The sequence below is a fragment of the Nerophis ophidion genome, linkage group LG12, assembly GCF_033978795.1.
Source record: "Nerophis ophidion isolate RoL-2023_Sa linkage group LG12, RoL_Noph_v1.0, whole genome shotgun sequence".
Lineage (NCBI taxonomy): Eukaryota > Metazoa > Chordata > Actinopteri > Syngnathiformes > Syngnathidae > Nerophis > Nerophis ophidion.
The window spans coordinates 65,679,726-65,695,362 of record NC_084622.1 but is presented as its reverse complement, the minus strand read 5'-3'; the positions used below and the strand labels follow the sequence as shown (position 1 = coordinate 65,695,362).

Sequence of the window (15,637 nt, the reverse complement as noted above, 5' to 3'; positions counted from 1 at the left end):
ATATCTTCCACTGCTAACTTAATATTTTCTTTTGCTAACTTACATTCCAGTATTTCTCTTTCTCTGTTGTATTTCCTACATCGTATTAAATCTGTGTTGGCCCTGCGATGAGGTGACGAGTTGTCAAGGGTTTAGTCCGCCTTCCGCCCGATTGTAGCTGAGATAGGCACCAGCACCCCCCGCGACCCCAAAGGGAATAAGCGGTAGTAAATGGATGGATGGATGTATTAAAACATGGTCAACATTTTCTATCTGATGGTAAAAATCACACATCCCTGTAGTATGTTTCCCTATCAATTTTTCCAGCACTGACTGGAGGAACAAAGCAGGTAAAAATAGGAGCGGGCTGATTGAGACCAGGTGTGGCCAGGTGCCAATCAGCCGCAGGTGAGGTGAAACAGCGCTCCCTACTCTATAGTCTTTTATTTAACCCGGTGTTTTTTAAATATTTGAATATTGCTTTATATCCTATGTATTCTAAATGCAATACTAATATATCTTCCACTGCTAACCTAAAATTTTTATTTTGCTAACTTACATTCCAGTATTTCCCTTTCTCTATTGTATTTCCTACATTGTATTAAATCTGTGTTGGCCCTGCGATGAGGTGGCGACTTGTCAAGGGTGTAGTCCGCCTTCCGCCCGATTGTAGCTGAGATAGGCACGAGCACCCCCCGCGACCCCAAAGGGAATAAGCGGTAGAAAATGGATGGATGGATGTATTAAAACATGGTCAACATTTTCTATCTGATGACAAAAATCACACATCCCTGTAGTATGTTTCCCTATCAATTTTTCCATCACTGACTGGAGGAACACAGCAGGTAGAAATAGGAATCGGGCTGATTGAAACCAGGTGTGGTCAGGTGCCAATCAGCCGCAGGTGAGGTGAAACAGCGCTCCCTACTCTATAGTCTTTTATTTAACCCGGTGTTTTTTAAATATGTGAATATTGCTTTATATCCTATGTATTCTGACTGTAATCCTAATATATCTTCCACTGCTAACCTAATATTTTCTTTTGCTAACTTACTTTCCAGTATTTCTCTTTCTCTATTGTATTTCCTACATTGTATTAAAACAGGGGTCGGGAACCTTTTTGGCTGAGAGCCATGGAAGCCAAATATTTTAAAATGTATTTCTGTGAGAGCCATATCATATTTTTTTAACACTAATTACAACTAAATGTGTGCATTTTTATGTAAAACCAACATCAGTGTAGAACACGTCTGTTATTCTTTTTAATAAAATTTTTATTCTGAAGCTAACTAATAATGAATAAAATTCTTCTTACCATTCTTGACTTCTTGAACAGGTGCGGTAGAAAACGGATGGATGGATAAAAATGCATTAGAATTTTTAATATTTTGAACGTTATTTTGAACACTGATTATCAGGGGAATTATTTATTATTTATTGTGTAAAGCAATGTCAGCTAAGATTAATCTGAGAGCCAGATGCAGTCATCAAAAGAGCCACATCTGGCTCTAGATCCTGTATTGAAACATGGTCAACATTTTCTATCTAATGGCAAAAATCACACATCCATCTATGTTTCCATATCAATTTTTCCAGCACAGACTGGAGGAACAAAGCAGGTAAAAATAGGAACCAGGCTGATTGAAAGCAGGTGTGGTCAGGTGCCAATCAGCCACAGCTGAGGTGAAACAGCGCTGGGGAGAAAGACAGGAAACTAACAAAATAAGAGCGCGGACAGGAAGTAGAGACAGGAAACACTAAACACAGACAGGAAACAGTAAAAGACAAACAAACTGCGTGACAAGTTAATCCGTGGGAGATCACCCACTCGTGGTTATGAAGAATGTCAGGCGGCGGTGAAGTCTCCACGCTGCACCTTCACACTCTCTCCTCCATCTTCGCGCCTCCCCCCCCCCCCCCTCACCATCACCCCCACCCCCCCTTTCATAAATCCGTCGGCGGCGGTGTTGCCAGAACTATTCCGCGCTGTGCCGGGTCTCAGTGCAGCTGCAGCCGGGTGTCCAAGTTCCACTCACGGCGAGAACCGAGTCGCGTCTCCCTTCTAACGTCCATCCTCCCCCGAACCGTGGAATTATGAGCAGAGCGGAGTCAGCCTCCATCGTCCTGTCCTGAGCTGCTTCTTTTCACCCTCACACATTCCCAGCGAAGACGATGGAGACCGGAGTCCGCATCTTCTTGCTTTTGCTCATCCAGCAGGTAAGACGCGCACACCTGGGCGTCATCAGTCCTGGCGGCGCTGCTTAAGTTACTTTCCTGCAAATGCGTCCTTGTGCTGGTTTTTATTTTTTATTTTTTTTATTTTCTCCGTCCACGCCAGTGCAAGTTCTGACTGTCATTGCAGGTTAAAGCAGGTGATGTCACCTTTGCTCATTAGTCTTCCAGCAGGTTCTCCTGGCATGCATGCACGTCCACGCACATCACTTGTCCTCACTCATCTATATTCCACTCAGACACCAACTTCAACGTCTCTTTGCGCTCAGTGTGTGTGTGTGTGTGTGTGTGTGTGTGTGTGTGTGAGGAGTGTTTTTTTTTAACCTTTTTGCAGCCAAGGCACAGTTTTTTTTCAATGAAAAGAAAAAAATTCCACAGGCACAACACCAGCAGAAACCATTAAAAAAATGCCACCTAGTAGTCCAGTGGTTCTCAAAAGGGGGGATGTGTACCCCTCAATGTATGCTAAGGGCTACTTGAGAATTTTGAAAAAAATATTCTAAAAATAGCAACAATTTATAAATATATTTATTGAATAATACTTCAACAAAACATGAATGTAAGTTCATGAACCGTGAAAAGAAATACAACAATGCAATATTCAGTGTTGACAGCTTTTTGTGGACATGTTCCATAAATATTGATGTTAAAGATTTCTTCTTTTGTGAAGAAATAATTAGAAGTAAGTTGATGAATCCAGATGGATCTCTATTACAATCCCCAAAGAGGGCACTTTAAGTTGATGATTACTTCTATGTGGAGAAATCTATATTTATAATTGAATTACTTGTTTATTTTTAAACAAGTTTTTAGTTATTTTTATATCTTTTTTCCCAAATAGTTGAAGAAAGACCACTACAAATGAGCAATATTTTGCACTGTTATACAATTTAATAAATCACAAACTGATGACATAGTGCTGTATTTTGGGGCGGCATAGCTCGGTTGGTAGAGTGGCCATGCCAGCAACTTGAGGGTTGCAGGTTCGATCCCCGCTTCCTAGTCAATGCCGTTGTGTCCTTGGGCAAGACACTTGACCCACCTGCTCCCAGTGCCACCCACACTGCTTTAAATGTAACTTAGATATTGGGTTTCACTATGTAAGGCGCTTTGACTCACTAGAGAAAAAGCGCTATATAAATATAACTCACTTCACTTATTTTCCTTCTTTATCTCTTTTTTTGTCCAACCAAAAATGCTTTGCTCTGATTAGGGGGTACTTGAATTAAAAACAATGTTCACAGGGGGTACATCACTGAAAAAAGGTTGAGAACCACTGGCATAGAAGAATGTTTTTGAACCTTTTTTCAGCCAAGGCATATTTTTTTTCATTGAAAAAAAATCCACAGGCACAACAGCAGCAGAAACCATTAAAAAAAAATGACACCTAGTAGTCGATATTGACCATAAAAAGTTGTTCTGGCAATTTTTAGATATGACTTTAAAGCAGGGGTCAGCAACCTTTTTGAAAGCAAGAGCTACTTCTTGGGTACTGATTAATGCCAAGGGCTACCAGTTTGATACACACTTAAATACATTGCCAGAAATAGCCAATTTGCTCAATTTACCTTTTAACTCTGTTATTATTAATAATTAATGATATTTATCCTAGTGGAAAAACTGATTATTTAATGATTTCTCACAGTAAATATATATAGAGACAGATACATATTTTTATCAATATATTTAGACTCTTTAAAATTCAAAATTCAACCAAAAAAAGAAGAGAAAAACTAGCTAATTCTAATCTTTTTGAAAAAATAAAAAAAATAAATTTATGGAACATCATTAGTAATTTTTCCTGATTAAGATTAATTTTAGAATTTTGATGACATGTTTTAAATAGGTTAAAATCCAATCTGCATTTTGTTAGAATATATAACAAATTGACCCAAGCTATATTTGTAACTAAGACAAATAATTTTTTTGAATTTTAATCATAATAAGTTTGAAGAAATATTTCACAAATATTCTGCGTCAAAAAAACAGAAGCTAAAATGAAAAATTATATTAAAATGTATTTATTATTCTTTACAATAAAAAAAATAAATTTACTTGAACATTGATTTAAACTGTCAGGAAAGAAGAGGAAGGAATTTAAAATGTAAAAAGGTATATGTGTTTAAAAATCCTAAAATCACTTTTAAGGTTGCATTTTTTCTCTAAAATTGACTTTCTGAAAGTTATAAGACGCAAAGTAAAAAAATAAATGAATTTATTTAAACAAGTGAAGATCAAGTAATCAAAATATTTTCTTGGATTTTCAAATTCTATTTGAGTTTTTTCTTTCTTAGAATTAAAAATGTTGAGCCAAGTGAGACCAGCTTGCTAGTAAATAAATACAATTTAAAAAATAGAGGCAGCTCACTGGTAAGTGCTGCTATTTGAGCTATTTTTAGAACAGGCCAGCGGGCGACTCATCTGGTCCTTACGGGCGACCTGGTGTTGGTGACCCCCGCTTTAAACCATAACCAACTATGCAACAGCTCTTGTCTCAAAGTAGGTCCACTGTCACGACCTGTCACACCATGCCGTGACTTATTTAGATTTTTTTGGGTGTTTTAGTTCTAGTTTTTTGCTCCTATTTCGGTGGCCTTCCCTGTTTTTTTTTGGGCAGTTTCTGTCTTCCTTTTGAGCACTATGCCCCCCCCCGCACCTGCTCTGACGTTATCCTTCTTTGTGGGGACATTGTTGATTGTCATGTACAGATGTAGTTTGTGGTCGCCGTCTTTGCTCCACAGTAAGTCTTTGCTGTCGTCCAGCATTCTGTTTTTGTTTACTTTGTAGCAGGTTCCGTTTTAGTTCCATTCTGCATAGCCTTCCCTAAGCTTCAATGGCTAATTTTAGGGGTTCTCGAAACTTTTGTTTATTTTTGGTTTAAGCATTAGACACCTTTTTACCTGCACCCTGCCTCCCGCTGTCGTCGGCATGTTGTAATCCTGACGAACCATCGTCATCTTACACGACCTGTTCCCGACATCTACAAAGCAATTAGCTACCGGCTGCCACCTACTGATATGGAAGAGTATTACACGGTTACTCTGCCGAGCTCTAGACCAGTGTTTTCCAACCTCTTCTGAGCCAAGGCACCTTTTTTTCATTGAAAAAATCTCGAGGCACACCACCCGCAGAAAACATTAAAAAATAAAACAGCCGATATTGAAAGTAAAAAGTCGTTCTCGCAATTGTTGGATATGAATTCGAACCATAACTAACCATGCATCACTATAGCTTTTGTCTCATAGTAGGTGTGCTGTCACGACCTGTCACATTACGCCGTGACTTATTCAGAGTTTTTTGGTGTTTTCCTGTGTGTCGTGTTTTAGTTCTTGTCTTGCGCTCCTATTTTGTTGTAGATTGTCATGTCATGTTCAGATTTTAGACTTTGTGGACGCCATCTGCTGCTCCTTACGCTGTAAGTCTTTGCTGTCGTCCAGCATTCTGTTTTTGTTTACTTTGCAGGCAGTTTAGTTTTAGCTTCGTTTTGCATTGTCATTCCTAAGCTTCAAAGCCTTTTGTTTATTCTTGGTTTAAGCATTAGATACCTTTTTACCTGCACCCTGCCTACCGCTGTCGTCTGCATATTGTGATCACAACAAACCATCTACAAAGCAATTAGCTCCCTGCTGACGCCTACTGATATGGAAAAGTATTACATGGTTACTCTGCCGAGCTCTAGACAGCATCGACACTCAACAACAACACATCATTTGCGTATTATAATTACTGATTGGCAAAAAAATATTTTTAACGCAATTAGGCAAAATTACATAATCTTTCAAAATCTTTCATCGCCATTAGCGCTACTTTGACCAAAAAGAACAGAGAGACGAGCCTCTAAAGTCCTACTGAAAGCCACTACTAGCGACCACGCAGTCTGATAGTTTATATATCAATGATGAAATATTAACATTGCAACACATGACAATACGGCCGCTTTACTTTACTAAATTGCAATTTTAAATGTCACGCGAAGTATCCTGTTGAAAATGTCGCGGCATGATGACGCGTGCGCGTGACGTCACGGATTGTAGCGGACATTTTGATCCAGCACCAATCCCAGCTATAAGTCGTCTGCTTTAATCGCATGATTACACAGTATTCTGGACATCTGTGTTGCTGAATCTTTTGAAATTTGTTCAATTAATAATGGAGACGTCAAAGAAGAAAGATGTAGTTGGGAAGCGATGTATTGCGGCCGCCTTTAGCAGACAAGATCTCACGGCACACTAGTGGTTGAAAAACACTGCTCTAAACCGGTGGTTCTTAACCTTGTTGGAGGTACCGAACCCCACCAGTTTCATATGCGCATTCACCGAACAATTCCATCCATTCATCCATTTTCTACCGCTTATTCCCTTTTGGGGCCGCGGGGGGCGCTGGCGCCTATCAGCTACAATCGGGCGGAAGGCGGCGTACACCCTGGACAAGTCGCCACCTCATCGCAGGGCCAACACAGATAGACAGACAACATTCACACACTAGGGCCAATTTAGTGTTGCCAATCAACCTATCCCCAGGTGCATGTCTTTGGAGGTGGGAGGGGCCTATCCCCAGGTGCATGTCTTTGGAGGTGGGAGGAAGCCAGAGTACCCGGAGGGAACCCACACATTCACGGGGAGAACATGCAAATTCCACACAGAAAGTTTCCGAGCCTGGATTTGAACCCAGGACTGCAGGAACTTTGTATTGTGAGGCAGACGCACTAACCCCTCTTCCACCGTGAAGCCCACCGAACAATTCTTTAGTGAAAAATATACATATATTTTTTTTAAATACAAGACAAAGTCAGTTGTTTTTTTACTGGTGCACAAAATGAACCGTGCATGAACATTACCTTGTTTGTTCAATTAATAATGGAGACGTCAAAGAAGAAAGATGAAGTTGGGAAGCGATGTATTGCGGCCGCCTTTAGCAGACAAGATCTCACGGCACACTAGTGGTTGAAAAACACTGCTCTAAACCGGTGGTTCTTAACCTTGTTGGAGGTACCGAACCCCACCAGTTTCATATGCGCATTCACCGAACAATTCCATCCATCCATCCATTTCTACCGCTTACTCCCTTCCGGGGTCGCGGGGGGCGCTGGCGCCTATCTCAGCTACAATCGGGCGGAAGGCAGCGTACACCCTGGACAAGTCGCCACCTCATCGCAGGGCCAACACAGATAGACAGACAACATTCACACATTAGGGACCATTTAGTGTTGCCAATCAACCTATCCCCAGGTGCATGTCTTTGGAGGTGGGAGGGGCCTATCCCCAGGTGCATGTCTTTGGAGGTGGGAGGGGCCTATCCCCAGGTGCATGTCTTTGGAGGTGGGAGGAAGCCGGAGTACCCGGAGGGAACCCACGTATTCACGGGGAGAACATGCAAACTCCACACAGAAAGTTCCTGAGCCTGGGATTGAACCCAGGACTGCCGGAACTTTGTATTGTGAGGCAGACGCACTAACCCCTCTGCCACCGTGAAGCTCACCGAACAATTCTTTAGTGAAAAATATACATATATTTTTTTTAAATACAAGACAAAGTCAGTTGTTTTTTTACTGGTGCACAAAATGAACCGTGCATGAACATTACCTTGTTTGTTCAATTAATAATGGAGACGTCAAAGAAGAAAGATGTAGTTGGGAAGCGATGTATTGCGGCCGCCTTTAGCAGACAAGATCTCACGGCACACTAGTGGTTGAAAAACACTGCTCTAAACCTGTGGTTCTTAACCTTGTTGGAGGTACCGAACCCCACCAGTTTCATATGCGCATTCACCGAACAATTCTTTAGTGAAAAATATACATGTATTTTTTTTAAATTCAAGACAAAGTTAGTTGTTTTTTTACTGGTGCACAACATGAACCGTGCATGAACATTACCTTGTTTGTTCAATTAATAATGGAGACGTCAAAGAAGAAAGATGTAGTTGGGAAGCGATGTATTGCGGCCGAGATCTCACGGCACACTAGTGGTTGAAAAACACTGCTCTAAACCGGTGGTTCTTAACCTTGTTGGAGGTATCGAACCCCACCAGTTTCATATGCGCATTCACCGAACAATTCTTTAGTGAAAAATGTACATGTATTTTTTTTTAATTCAAGACAAAGTTAGTTGTTTTTTTACTGGTGCACAACATGAACCGTGCATGAACATTACCTTGTTTGTTCAATTAATAATGGAGACGTCAAAGAAGAAAGATGTAGTTGGGAAGCGATGTATTGCGGCCGCCTTTAGCAGACAAGATCTCACGGCACACTAGTGGTTGAAAAACACTGCTCTAAACCGGTGGTTCTTAACCTTGTTGGAGGTACCGAACCCCACCAGTTTCATATGCGCATTCACCGAACAATTCTTTAGTGAAAAATATACATATATTTTTTTTAAATTCAAGACAAAGTTAGTTGTTTTTTTACTGGTGCACAAAATGAACCGTGCATGAACATTACCTTGTTTGTTCAATTAATAATGGAGACGTCAAAGAAGAAAGATGTAGTTGGGAAGCGATGTATTGCGGCCGCCTTTAGCAGACAAGATCTCACGGCACACTAGTGGTTGAAAAACACTGCTCTAAACCGGTGGTTCTTAACCTTGTTAGAGGTACCGAACCCCACCAGTTTCATATGCGCATTCACCGAACAATTCTTTAGTGAAAAATATTCATATATTTTTTTTTAATTCAAGACAAAGTTAGTTGTTTTTTTACTGGTGCACAAAATGAACCGTGCATGAACATTACCTTGTTTGTTCAATTAATAATGGAGACGTCAAAGAAGAAAGATGTAGTTGGGAAGCGATGTATTGCGGCCGAGATCTCACGGCACACTAGTGGTTGAAAAACACTGCTCTAAACCGGTGGTTCTTAACCTTGTTGGAGGTATCGAACCCCACCAGTTTCATATGCGCATTCACCGAACAATTCTTTAGTGAAAAATATACATGTATTTTTTTTAAATTCAAGACAAAGTTAGTTGTTTTTTTACTGGTGCACAACATGAACCGTGCATGAACATTACCTTGTTTGTTCAATTAATAATGGAGACGTCAAAGAAGAAAGATGTAGTTGGGAAGCGATGTATTGCGGCCGCCTTTAGCAGACAAGATCTCACGGCACACTAGTGGTTGAAAAACACTGCTCTAAACCGGTGGTTCTTAACCTTGTTGGAGGTACCAAACCCTACCAGTTTCAAATGCGCATTCGCCGAACAATTCTTTAGTGAAAAATATACATATATTTTTTTTAAATTCAAGACAAAGTTAGTTGTTTTTTTACTGGTGCACAACATGAACCGTGCATGAACATTACCTTGTTTGTTCAATTAATAATGGAGACGTCAAAGAAGAAAGATGTAGTTGGGAAGCGATGTATTGCGGCCGAGATCTCACGGCACACTAGTGGTTGAAAAACACTGCTCTAAACCGGTGGTTCTTAACCTTGTTGGAGGTACCGAACTCCACCAGTTTCAAATGCGCATTCACCGAACAATTCTTTAGTGAAAAATATACATATATTTTTTTTAAATTCAAGACAAAGTTAGTTGTTTTTTTACTGGTGCACAACATGAACCGTGCATGAACATTACCTTGTTCAAAGAACAAAACCAACACAGTGCATTAACTCATAACAAATCACACACCTGCAAATCAGTGTGACTTCTGCTGTTGCCGTACTTATAGTACGCCAATCGGGAGAAGTTGTTATTTACACGATGAGTCTGGTGTGTCTTGACCTACGCGGCAGAGGCTCCGCCAAAGCCCAAGGGTTCGATCGAACCCAGGTTAAGAAGCACTGCTCTGGACAGTACAGACACTCAACAAACGGCACGTTATTTGCGGATCATAATTACTGGTTTGCAAAAACTATTTTTAACCCAAATAGGTGAAATGACGTAACCTTCCGCGGCACACCAGACTGTATCTCACGGCACAAACACTGGCATAGAGGGAAGAGAGAGCAAGTGAGTGAGACGGTGGTGCTGTCAAAAGAAGCAGAAACTAAGGGGGAGTTATAGCTTGCCTGCTCTATTTGTTGCGTCCTCCTGGGTATTTTATTCACTCCTTGCACAAGCAGTCTCTGGGGATGCTGAATAAAGACTTCATTTCCCGCTGTGTTGGGACCACTCTCCTGTTTGATCTGATGTTATTATGGGGGGGGTGTAGAAGAGCCCCCCCAAGTTGTCTTTGGAGGACTGTTAATGGGAAAGATGGTGGGGAGAAAAAAAATAACTCAACATTCAGATAGCATCAGTTTTTTCAAGTAGAATAATACATAATGTTGGATATTGAGAACTTACAAACCCTTTTATTTATTGCATCACTAACACATATTGAAATTCAACGATTTGGTGCATTTGCAAACAGATAAAATGATGTTTAAAACAAACTATAACCTTTCTCAACAAAAGAGGAGAAATATAACCCAAGAGGAAAAACTCATTTAAAGGGGAACATTATCAGCAGACCTATGTAAGCCTCAATCAATCAATCAATCAATCAATGTTTACTTATACAGCCCTAAATCACTAGTGTCTCAAAGGGCTGCACAAACCACTACGACATCCTCGGTAGGCCCACATAAGGGCAAGGAAAACTCACACCCAGTGGGACGTCGGTGACAATGATGACTATGAGAACATGATACTGTGATACTGATGATACTGATGACTATGAAAACATATGAGAACATGATACTGTGAAAGATCAATCCATTATGGATCCAACACAGTCGCGAGAGTCCAGTCCAAAGCGGAGCCAGCAGGAAACCATCCCAAGCGGAGGCTGATCAGCACCGCAGAGATGTCCCCAGCTGATACACAGGCGAGCAGTACATGGCCACCGGATCGGACCGGACTCCCTCCACAAAGGAGAGTGGGACATAGAAGAAAAAGAAAAGAAACGGCAGATCAACCGGTCTAAAAAGGGAGTCTATTTAAAGGCTAGAGTATACAAATGAGTTTTAAGGTGAGACTTAAATGCTTCTACTGAGGTGGCATCTCGAACTGTTACCGGGAGGGCATTCCAGAGTACTGGAGCCCGAAATGAAAAAGCTCTATAGCCCGCAGACTTTTTTTGGGCTTTGGGAATCACTAATAAGCCGGAGTCCTTTGAACGCAGATTTCTTGCCGGGACATATGGTACAATACAATCGGCAAGATATACTTTGATGTTGCAGAAAAAAGACCATCTATTTTTTAACCGATTTCCGAACTCTAAAACGGTGAATTTGGCGATTTAAACACCTTTCAATTGTTCGCCTGTCGGAGCAATGACCTGTCGCCCGTGACGCCACATCAAACACATTCCACACACCAAGTCAAATCAGCGCTGTTATTTTCCGTTTTTTCGACTGTTTTCCGGTACCTTGGAGACATCATGCCTCGTCCGTGTAACAACACCAACAGAGACGGATTCAAGTTGCAACAGTGGTCAAAAGATGCGAAATTCCCTCGTTTGTTCTGCACACTGTACCGACGACAGCTATGCTACGACAGAGTAGCAAGAATGTGTGGATATCCTGCGACACTCAAAGCCGATGCGTTTCCAACGATAAAGTCAACGAAATCGCAAAGGTGAGTTTTGTTGATGTTGACTTATGTGGAGTGTGCTAATCAGACATATTTGGTCACGGCATGACTGCAAGTTAACCGATGCTAACATGCTATTTAGGCTAGCTGTATGTACATATTGCATCATTATGCCTCATTTGTAGCTATATTTGCATCTAGCCTTTCCCTCCACCCACATTTAATGCCAAACAAACACATACCTATCGTTGGTTAGAAGGCGATCGCCAAATTCGTTTGCGCTTCCTCCCGTGCCGCTGTCTGTCGTGTAATGGCTCAAAAGCTTCTGTTTCTTCTAAAATTTTGTTTTCGGTACCTGCCTCCACACTCCAACCATCCGTTTCAATAAATGCGTAATTTGTTGAATCGCTTACGCCGCTGAAATCCGAGTCTGAATCTGAGCTAATATCGCTATACCGTTCTGTGCTATCCGCCATGATTGTTTCTGGTGGCTTAAAGCAGTGACGTCACAGGACAATAGACGGGTGGATATAACGACGGTTAAAATCAGACACGTTGAAACCGGTTTTCGGGATATTGCATGATGGGTACATTTTTGAGAAAAACTTCGAAAAATAAAAAACTGGGAACTGATTTTTATTGGTTTTAACCCTTCAGAAATTGTGATAATGTTCCCCTTTAAAACCTTTGTATGCTCGTACAACACTTAAAACCTTCAGTATATCTGTATGTGGAATTAAATTATGGAATGGATTAAGCAAATAAATCAAACAAGGCACCAACATGATTCAGTTTAAAGGGGAACATTATCACAATTTCAAAAGGGTTAAAATCAATAAAAATCAGTTCCCAGTGGCTTGTTTTATTTTTTGAAGTTTTTTTCAAAATTTTACCGGTCCCGGAATATCCCTAAATAAAGCTTTAAAGTGCCTTATTTTCGCTATCTTTGAAACCACTATCCATTTCCCTGTGACGTCACACAGTGCTGCCAATGTAAACAAACAATGGGAATACCACAGCAAGATATAGCGACATTAGCTCGGATTCAAACTCGGATTTCAGCGATTTAAGTGATTCAACAGATTATGCATGTATTGAAACAGATGGTTGGAGTATGAAAGTATTGAAGAAGAAACTGAAGCTATTGAGCGAAGAGCTATTGATGCTATTCATAGCCATAGCATGGCTGAATAGCTGCGTTAGCATCGCCGGTAAAATGTGCGGACCAAACGATCAGGACTTTCGCATCTTTTGACACTGGAGCAACTTAAATCCGTCGATTGGTAAGTGTTTGTTTATCATTAAATGTGGGTGGAAGGAAACATAATATAGTTGCAAATGCATCTACAGGTTATCCATACATCTCTGTGCCATGTCTGCTTTAGCAATGCCAGTAAATAGCATGTTAGCATCGATTAGCGTAGCATGTTAGCATCGATTAGCTGGCAGTCAACATCAACAAAACTCACCTTTGTGATTTCGTTGACTTAATGGTTGCAAATGCATCTGCAGGTTATCCATACATCTCTGTGCCATGTCTGCTTTAGCATCGCCGGTCAAATGTGGAGACACTCTGGCACATTCAATGGGGGTCTGGCGGCAGACACTTTGGCATCTTGGGGCCAGTGGTGCAACTTGAATCCCTCCCTGTTAGTGTTGTTACACCCTCCGACAACACACCCACCAGGCATGATGTCTCCAAGGTTCCAAAAAATAGTCAAAAAAACGGAAAATAACAGAGCTGAGACCCGGTGTTTGTAATGTGTTGAAAATGAAAATGGTGGGTGTGTTACCTCGGCGACGTCACATTCTGACGTCATCGCCTCCAGACCGATAAACAGAAAGGCGTTTAATTCGCCAAAATTCACCCATTTAGAGTTCGGAAATCGGTTAAAATAATAGATGGTCTTTTTTCTGCACCATCAAGGTATATATTGACACTTACATAGGTCTGCTGATAATGTTCCCCTTTAAAGAGACCGTTCAAACCACAAGTGTTCACAAAGTACACAGAACAAGAATTATGCTGAAAATATTGAACCTTTTTTGTTTTTGAGACAAAATGTATTTATTTATTTAATATTTGTTTATTTACTATGGTATATTATTTATTTATTATTCATTTGTTTGTTCTGTAACAGAACAAGGAAATTGGCTAAAATTGCTACGCTATGAAAAGAGTTAGGAATAAATAAGCTCTGCTTCTTCCTACTCCTTTTCGGACGTGCTGTAAAGAATCAACTGGAAATGTGTGATGCATCACATTGTGTGGTGTCATGTTCCAAGTAAACTCAACTGTACTGAACACGCTAAAAAAAATTGGGTTAACTTTTGGAGATATATTTATGATGAGCAATCCATTTTCTAGGTTGTAAGAGTATTTTTTTTACTCAATTTCTGCTTTTTCAAAATAATGAACCTTTTTGGGTTTGTTTTTCAAGGAGTAACGCATTCTTGGGTAAAAGGCTTTTTTTCCCAATTTTTTTTTATTAAAAAGTTACTTTTTTCTTGAAGGGAATTTTATTATGGACTGATATCATTAAGATTATTTATAATCACCCAACATTAAATTAGCACAACCCAACTTTTGGATTGAATAATTCAACCCATTAGTTTGGTTGCAGAGATTAACCCAACATGAAGTTATCATAACTCAACTTTTTGGTTAAATAATTCAATGCAAAAGTTGGATTGACAAAAAATAACCCAAAATGTTGAGTTATATCAGGGGTGTCGAACTCAAATACAGAGTGGGCCGGAATTTAAAAGTGAACAAAGCCGCGGGCCAAGGTTGAACAAATGAACCTTTTAATAGGGACCCAAACAAGTTTTGCATCGAATATTGAACAAGCAAGACTTATATAACTTTATAGTGACATGCAAAATTGAGTTTCAAATAATAATAATAATTAAAAACTAATCAATAGCATAACAAATACAATTTAAATACAAATTTAATGCCTCTTTTCAATTTGCAGCCTTCTGAGGTAAATATCAAAATATATTGTAGCGTCCTGAAAAAGTCAGTGTTGCAAGGGGTTCTGGGTATTTGTTCTGTCATGTTAATGTTGTGTTACAGTGCAGATGTTCTCCCGAAATGTGTTTGTCATTCTTGTTTGGTGTGAGTTCAGAGTGTGGCGCATATTTGTAACAGTGTTAAAGTTGTTTATACGGCCACCCTCAGTGTGACCTGTATGCTGTTGACCAAGTATGCCTTGCATTCACTTATGTGTGTGTACTAGCCGCATATATTATGCGAGTGGGCCTGCACGCTGTTTGTATGGAGGAAATGCGGACGTGACGACAGGAGGTTATAGAGAAGGCTTAAGGCGCTGCCTTTAAGGCACGCCCTCAATATTGTTGTCCGGGTGGAAATCGGCAGAATGCTTGCCTCGGGAGATTTTCGGGAGGGGCACTGAACTTCGGGAGGATTGGCAAGTGTGAGAAATTGCGCCGCTGCTGTGTAATAACGGCAGGCCAGCTGTAATGTTCATTTGATATTGTCTCAAGGGCCAAATTAAATTAAACGGCGGGCCAAATGTGGCCCGCGGGCTAGAGTTTGACACCCATGAGTTATATGAACTCAAATAAAGGGTTCGTCCTTTTCTGAACCAGCAGTTGGGTTAAAATTAGGTTATTTTTTAACCCAACGTTTTTTAGTGGGTACAAGAGTGAGTATGTCAGCTCTAACTTTGACCTTGTTGCTCATGTATTGGCAGCGAGGGAGATTGGAAAAAAACATATTTACCTGCTAAAAGGAAATATCCTGAGTGGCTTTTCATTAGGCAGACCTTCACAATAATCATGAATATTAACCACAATCTAGTAAGATCCAATGCCGTACCAAAACATGCCTGTGCTCAGTTTTTCTAATTGGCTATTTATTTTTGTGTTGGTGGTTTGTAGTAGCGT

General features: G+C 40.4%; 1 protein-coding gene across 1 annotated transcript in view; it reads left to right on the top strand.

The window, feature by feature from the left end:
- Positions 1-1,944: 1,944 nt before the first annotated feature.
- Positions 1,945-15,637, top strand: part of cdh13 (cadherin 13, H-cadherin (heart)) — a 795,802-nt gene continuing 782,109 nt past the window's right edge. Inside the window, exon 1 of the mRNA XM_061917999.1 lies at positions 1,945-2,196. Within this exon, the coding sequence (XP_061773983.1) occupies positions 2,152-2,196 (45 nt within the window). The 5' untranslated portion in view covers positions 1,945-2,151. The remainder of the gene's footprint in view (positions 2,197-15,637) is intronic.